This window comes from Chenopodium quinoa, unplaced genomic scaffold (genome assembly GCF_001683475.1).
Source record: "Chenopodium quinoa cultivar QQ74 unplaced genomic scaffold, ASM168347v1, whole genome shotgun sequence".
In the NCBI taxonomy this organism is placed as follows: domain Eukaryota; kingdom Viridiplantae; phylum Streptophyta; class Magnoliopsida; order Caryophyllales; family Amaranthaceae; genus Chenopodium; species Chenopodium quinoa.
Window position 1 is genome coordinate 284546 of NW_018742966.1, and position 8060 is coordinate 292605.

The window sequence follows — 8060 nt, forward strand, 5'->3', positions numbered from 1 at the left end:
TCGTTAATGATAACGGGTATGTTACATAAGTTTCAAAATTGATAATTTAGAAGGAAAAAAGACCCGTTGATTGAGATAAGGGGTCTGTTTGGTGGTATCAAACAGACCTGTCGTCGGAGGCTAAGCAAAGAGGGATCTTGAAGGTGGAGACTTCTCAAAATACAAGGAGCATGCATATGCTCGAAGAAGTCGTTGATGAAGGTGGGAAAAAAAAAAAATAGAAGAAGCCATTGATGAGAGGGAGTAAATTGGAGGTGAAAGAGAATGAGTTTTTGAGGACAAAAAATAACAAAGGGATTCGGTGATAAAAGATGCAGATCAGAGTGATAGGGCAAAATTATGGCACAATTAGAGGTAAATGAGGAATGAGTTTTTAAGGAAAAAAATTAGCAAAGGAATGTCGGTGAGATAGAAAGAGATGTAGACGAGAGAGATTGAGCGGCCAAAAGGATGGCACTACACCCGTAAATAATGAGAAGTAAAAATAATGTAAGAGACCCGTTGCTCCTACAAGTCTACAACAGGTTTCTTATCTCACTCCTCTGAATAAAGTTGTGGGCCCAAGGGCTTATAAGAGACCCGTTGTCTCTATTAAAGGATCTCTTACATCAAACATACCCGTTAGTTAAGATAACTGGTCTGTAATTAGGGGTCTTTTTTCCAATTTTTGTAGTAGTGTTTGGGGTCTGATGTGCAAATTCGAGCTAGGTAATTTTAACACACATAGTAAGAACTTTTTTTTTTTTTGACAAGCACATAGTAAGAACTTGAATTGATTAAGCAATTTCAAAAGAATAAAACCCCCCAAAAGTACTACATATTATAGAGAGAATACTCCATCATGTAGAATTATAATGAGACAACATACAATTACAACCAAATAAATTTAAATAGTTTGCTCGATGCATTTTTTTTAAAAAAAAAAGGTTAAAGAGTAGGAATAAACCATAATGGACAACAATAGAAAGATCTTATACGGTTGTTTCACAAATCTAGCAGACGAATTATCTTATTATTCATATGAAAGACACCCATATCATGTCCTCCGAGTCTATTTTAAGGTACATCAGCCTGTACCTTGCTTGCTACAGACAAAAAGCGCGGAAAGAACAAGAAGCTGCGCTGTTTTATAAAGAACATACTGTTGCTTTTTAAAGAACATATAACACTTTTGTAAAGAACATCCAATTTTATGTTTTTTTATATACGTAAAGAACATATGTAATATTAATAAAGAACATGAAGATATTATGTAATAAACATTATTTATATATATCTACCATAATTTTATGACAAAATTTAATGAACCACACAATAAGCAATGAACAAATAATAGTATATGTTCTTTACACCGACATATGTTTTTTTCACTCTTTTTTGGTGCAAATATGTTCCTTTTACTTTAGGTATATGTTCTTTATATTATAATAGTATGTTTTTTTTCCCTACAGTTTTATGTTCTTTACATTTGTATAATATGTTCTTTTTGCGAAACGGTGGTACGTTGCAAGGTACCCACACCTGTAGGAACCACACATTGTATATTTGGTGTCAAAATAACCTCTTCTAAAATTATCGGTAAAGTAAATGCAATTTTGTTCGCAACCCAATTGATCAGTTGCATGAACACACATGGTCGAATTGTTACCCACAATTGCACTTTATATAATTTGATACTTCCAATCACATGGTTTAAGAAATGTACAAAAAGCTTAATTTCCATGACATCGAAAAATAAGACTCTAATAAAATAACGGAGGGTGTAAAAAAAATTCCTCTCTTTTTACTCCAAAAACGTTGACGTCTATCTCATTTAGAGCCTAAAGCTTTTATTCTCGTGTCATTAAAATAAGGCAAAATCTAATGAGTGCCCGGGGCGTTAGATAAGAGAATTAAAGTGCAAATATTAGAGTAAAATTAACATTAATTACCCTGACCGACGCGTGATTTTGTCATGAATTCCTAACTTAATACCATTTCAACCAATATAATTTATCCTTATCTAACGCCCCGGGGCGCTTGTTAGCAAGATCGTTAAAATAATACTCCTTCCGTCCCTAAATTACATTCCTTTTTATAGCATTTATTCCTCACATAATAGATATAGAGGAATGTAATTTAGGGATAGAGGAAGTACTAAATAATTAAAAAAAAAAAAAGGGTTTATATCTCTTGGATTTTCCGAATAAAAACCATAAATTGGTCTACAACATTAACGGGTTTTCCTCCCTAAGTCGTTGAACTCTCTCAGTCAGTCGCTTTCAAGTCTCATCAACTGCACAAACTCAACAATGGCTTCTTCATTTTCTCCTTGTAACTTATTCATCTTTTACTCTTTTTCATTTCTCTTATTTTTTTCGATTTGTGTCTAAATTGTCACTGAATTTTTATATTATGTAAATGCAGTTGATCATAAAACCAAGCAGCGTATTATATCTGCTGCTTTTGCAGGGGACCTTCAATATCTCATGAGTAATTAATTCTTCTATCTTTTCTTAAATTACCAAAAGGGTTTATGTTTTTTAATCTCATCTTTACTGGGTTCATTCTATTTTTATGTTTTCTTCTTTAAATCATCGTTAATTTCCGAAATTAATAAAACCCTTATTTTAACCCCTTTTTTTGTATTTTTTTTTTGGGAGAAACAGAGGTTGTAAATGAATTTGATAATGGCGGTGGAATTGGAAAAGCTTTGGAGAATGTTAGGGATAATACTTTTGGTAGGAATGCCCTTCTTACTGCTGCGGCAAGGAGCAATCTTGATGTGTGCAAGTTTCTTGTTGAACAACTTAACTTCAATGTTAATGAACAAGATGTTAATGGTACTTTCTATTTAATGTTGTTTGGATAATAATAACAACATTTTCTTTGTTACTTTAATTTTTGTTTTTTATTGTTACGTTTTATGATTTGATGTTGACAATCTGTTGTAATTCTTTCGGATCGATGTGGGATTTTGATTTTGATTTTAATTTGAGTTTGTAGATAGTAATGGTTAAAATTGTGCGTTGAGCTACGTGATACTTCAATTGTTGCATTAATTAAAGGACGGGAGAGCATAAGTTGGGTACTTATCTAATGGATAATTGGCATTTTTCGTGATTTGTATGGTAGTAGCTCATTTGGGAGATTTCTATTTGTGGGTGATTAGTTCTTTAAGATGATGTATGTAAAAGGGGTATCAATCAATCAGATTATAAATTGTTGTGAGTCGTATACAATTCATTCTGAGATCTCTTTTCTGTCTCTATCTTGTGTGTTTCCCTATTAGGACTCAATTATATGTAATGCCTCGTGTAATGAAGTCGGTTTATGAATCAATTTGCTTACTTTCGATTTCTGGATGAAATACTGTTATGGTTAAGTTTGTGGGTTTCAGATCATGTCATGTAATATTTTATAAGGTTTAAGAATTGTGTAAAACAATCTGTAAGGACAAACTGAGATAATCAATGCTTCTTGTTTAATGGTTCACACAATTTATAGTAGGGAGTATTCATTTATATATTGATTTGCGATTAGTTACATGGTCTATATTACAGGAGATACCCCATTACATATTTCTACTTTGGAGGAGGATTATGCCACATCTGCCTATCTCCTTGATCATGGAGCAAACTGTAATATCACCATGGACAAAGGATTTACCCCATTACATTATGCTGCAAAAAGAGGTACTACACTAATAAACTATCACAGCATGCTCTTCGAAAGATTTAGTGCATATGTGTGGTATTTTAAGTGACATGGTGCAATTCTTAGTTTGCTTGCTGTTAGTTTGTTGGAGTAAATAATCCCATCTTGTATTTTTGGCCTCTTTTCCTGGTTAGATTTGATGCACAAATTTTGTGTGATGTGTTTGCAGGACGAACAAATCTGTTGTGTTTGCTGATCTCAAAAGGTGCACAAGTGGATGTACAGTCTCGTGTAGGAACACCACTGCATGCTGCTGCAGCTCATGGCATGAGTGACGCTGTTGAGTTTTTGCTTGAAAATAAGGCTAATGTACATTTGTCCTCTTCCTCAACTTAATTAGAGGCTTTATATCCAATTAGCCCCATTTTCTCATATATTTTTTTGGTTCTTAATGTATTGATATTCTGTCATATCATCTCATTGTTTCTCCCGTTTAATGCAGCCTAATTTAGCTTGTCTTAATGTATTACCCTCACTAATGTCTGCCATTTATGCAAAGTCCAAACTTTGTGCAAGGTTATTGATTGAGGTATTATGCTCCACTGTCATCTTATTCCTTGTCTAGCATATGAACTTTTTGGTGGATGACGATGATATCATTCCAAGAAGGATATAGCTTGATTTGTTTCCTTTTAATGCTGCTATTCGTTTCTCTATTGTCATTTCTTCATCTTCTTCCTTAGTTGATTAATCCTCAAACTTTGTGTAGTGGGGAGCTGATCCGAATGTCGTTTCACAAGGTATGACTCCTTTAATTTTGGCTGCCTCTGAAGGACAAACTGAAATAATCAAATGCTTGCTTCGTCTTGGGGCTAACCCTGATCTTCCCAACTTTGTGAGTGCTAACTTAATCTGCAACTACTTAGATGCCTCTTTGGCTGCTTCCACAAACTTGTTTTTTATTCAAGTTCTGACATGCTTTATTTGCTCTTTCAGTATGATAGTACTCCAATACTAATTGCTGCAAAACTCGGCAATCATGCTGATGTAATAGCTCTCTTACTGAAAACTACACCAATACCAACTATCCCTGATTGGAGTGTGCGTGGAATTATGGAGTACATCAATTCTGATGAAGCACACAAAAAGGTAGACACAAGAAATAAATCTCTTGAATTATTAAAAAATCATTTGATCTGGATTGATTTACCTTCATTGGTTTTGGCTAATGGAATTTGCATAACTGGTAGCAAGCACTCATAAATGAAAAGAAGTTTTATGAAGCCAAAGCGAAGGGAGCGGAATCTGTCAAAAGGGGACAGTATCTGGAAGCAGCAGGCTGGTATAGCGAGGTGAGCGTTAACTTGCATACATGTATTAGTCTTCAGCCTACTGGAGCAATGTAATCCTGTAGCTTCTGCAGTTGTTTGGGTATGAAATATGTCAAATACTGAAAATTGATGTGATAAAATATAGGCAATAATTTTGAGGCCAACAAATGCAGCAATGTTATCCAAACAGAAGTCTTTGCTGGGCTAAATTGGAGGAAGGTAATCATGCACTCCGTGATGCCTTGGCCTGCATCGAGCTGAGGAATGATTGGCCAAAGGCACATTACCGAGCTGGGGTGGCCTTCGGTCTTTTACGGGTAAGGGTAAAACGTTGTATGTACTATGCAGCACGATTCCTTAGCCCTGTTAGGCTGTTACTGACTACAGAGTACTATCTTTGTTTTTCCTGTCAAATGTTGACCATTACTAGTATCTGAAACACCTTGATTTATAATAATCTTTGTTAATTCTAAGTCTCATAGTATGATACTTTGATTCGTTCAATTATAACTTTTTCTGTTTTGGGTGAATGTAAATGGCTCAAAAGGTATGGTTGGGTTCGAATCTAATTGATGGATGATAATATTGTGCTTGCTCAGGATTATGAAAGTGCAAAAGAGGAATATAAGATTGCTCTCCAACTGGATCCCGAAAACAAGGAGCTCCAAGATGCATATAGGTAAGCAATTTACCAAAAATTTTAAGTTTTTGAGGCATTAGAATAGGATCATGACTTTCATAAAATTATTGGGGTTTACCAAGGATTCGATCCCACAATATAGGAGACCGAGGGATGCTCCTAGGCCATGCCTCGGTTCCATATATTTCTAGAAAATACAATTGTTACACAGAAAAAGTATGTCTTGATTTTAATAGCTAAACAAAGGAGAGCCAAAATTTACAAATCTATACAAGTAACACATACAAAGTTGCAGTTAATATGAATACTAGTTTTATGAGATATCATGCATTCATTGATGATTATGCTTTTTTGTCACCGATCAACTATAATTACCTTCGTGAACTTATTTTCTTGTAAAACTGGTATTACAGGGAGGCTTTATTAGATATCCAAGCAGTAGAAATGTACAGGAAGAACCACGGGTTACCATCTCGATATGACCAGGATCCACACGAGGAACTTTATGGAGAATACATTTCATCCCTTTATTAGATTTAGTAGAAGAAAATTTTCCACTTAAAGGTAATAATCTTTAGTGTTCAGTTTGTCGTAGTAGTCGACTAGTAGTGTAGTCAGCTAGCTAACCAAGATAACACTCGTTGAGTAATCCGTAGTTCAGAGTCAATATAATGTTTATAGGTAGCTGTACTACTGCAGTGTGCTTGCTGCGCTTATTTGATCCAAGTTTGTAGCACCTTCTTTTCTCTATCTTGCAATAATAATGTTTCTAGTTTGATCTTTGTCACGCGTTAAGTTTATATTTGGACTCTTAATTAGGTTTACCGTTTACACTAGCTGTTGCACTCTATCACCAACTAAAGCTATACAGTTCAATTGGAATTAGTATACCCCTGATCTTTCTTCCTTCTGCGGTTACATTTTGACTTTGGTGCGTGGTTAACATTTAAATGTTTTGATTAGGTTAACTTTATATTGCATATAAAATATAATAAGTTCAAATAAAATAAATCCAGGTAAAGCCGATGAAGTAAACAATGCCTAAGATTAGTTACAATATACTTTGTACTTCCATATATATATATAACAATCCAACTATTCAGTTACATATACTCCGTAATTAGCGTATATTGACAATGGTACCTATATTGTTAACTACTCGATAAACTTATCTACTTAAGCCTTGAAGAATTAATCAACTGACCAGAGATCTTATAATCAGCTTCAACTTTAAACATCCCAGAAAATACGACAGGAGGAGGTGTAGTATTTGTAGATGAACGAAACTCAGAATTAATACGATGAATATTGTTAAAAATATTGTCTTTAATTGTAGACCTAGCATCATCATATTTCCTCAAACCAACAAGGTTTTGCCCTTTTTGAGCTGCAGTTATAAGACCTTCAATATAAGGTTGACTATTTACTAGGGCAGCTATTGTAGTATTGGAGCTGCTAAGTTGTGAGGTATTGATAATCCTATCCACGTCTTTCTTGAGCCTTGTAGCATCACTTATCAAGCATTCGAGCATTTGTTGGATGACATCTTTGGCGAATCTAGCATCTTTGCTATTGCTCTTTACGCAGCTAATGCATACATTTGGAGCGTATGTTGCACCACACATTGACTTGATTAATCTATCATTGTCCGCGGCATGTGTGAAAGCAATTAGGCAAAGGAAAGAAAACACTAATGTCAATTTTTTTGAGTTTTTGTTGTAAGAAGCCATTATTGTAAGTATATATTCTTATGCATATGTTCGATTTTGGGAGGCTATCTAGCTAGCAAATTAAGCTAAGCTATGATAGATCCGGTGTGGCTTCTGAAATTTATGTTTTGTTTTGCAAATTAAGCTGCTATGAATTTATTTATACAATTATTATAAGACAAAAATAGGAATTAGAAACCTCCTTGGTAATTTAGTTTTCTAGTAAATTAAAAAACCAAATAAGGCGAGAAAAGGGATGGGCGTGCACAAATGACGTAAAGCCTAAGATAAATTTGTGATTGTTACATTGTGAGATCATAAATCAATCTTCTTTTACTCCATTTTTAAGTCGGCTACATTCATTTATTTGTTTCGGCGCTGTATTAATATATTTGTCAGAAATTCACGGAACTCTATGGGATGCATCCCAGGGTCATATAATGTTGTTTGGACCCATATATGACCATAAGTTGGCAATATAAAGGCCTCGTGAAAGGTTATAGCCAATACAAGAGACGTGTACGAAAACGGATAAATTGGATGCTTAAAGGTAAATTGGATGGTTTCACCCACCCAATTAGACTCCCGGAGGGTATTAGGGTCTATGGGTAGCTTCTCGGAAGTTTTTCTTTCCGGGTTAAAAAAAGTCGAAAATTGACACAATTGAAGGCTATATAATACATGTTTTTTTGCCAAATTTGGACGTTTCGGGACTCGGTCGAAAAGTCTCGATATTTTAGGGGA

General features: G+C 34.6%; 1 protein-coding gene across 1 annotated transcript; it reads left to right on the forward strand.

Annotated features, from left to right (window-relative positions):
* Positions 1-2117: 2117 nt before the first annotated feature.
* LOC110728895 (ankyrin-1-like) lies at positions 2118-6378 on the forward strand. Its single transcript, XM_021908562.1, has 12 exons — positions 2118-2313; positions 2407-2472; positions 2649-2822; positions 3543-3674; positions 3866-4005; positions 4139-4225; positions 4406-4531; positions 4633-4785; positions 4887-4988; positions 5113-5284; positions 5567-5646; positions 6021-6378. Exons 1-10 carry the CDS (start codon positions 2292-2294, stop codon positions 5173-5175), a joined length of 1065 nt encoding a protein of 354 aa, XP_021764254.1. The 5' UTR covers positions 2118-2291; the 3' UTR covers positions 5176-5284; positions 5567-5646; positions 6021-6378.
* Positions 6379-8060: the final 1682 nt, after the last annotated feature.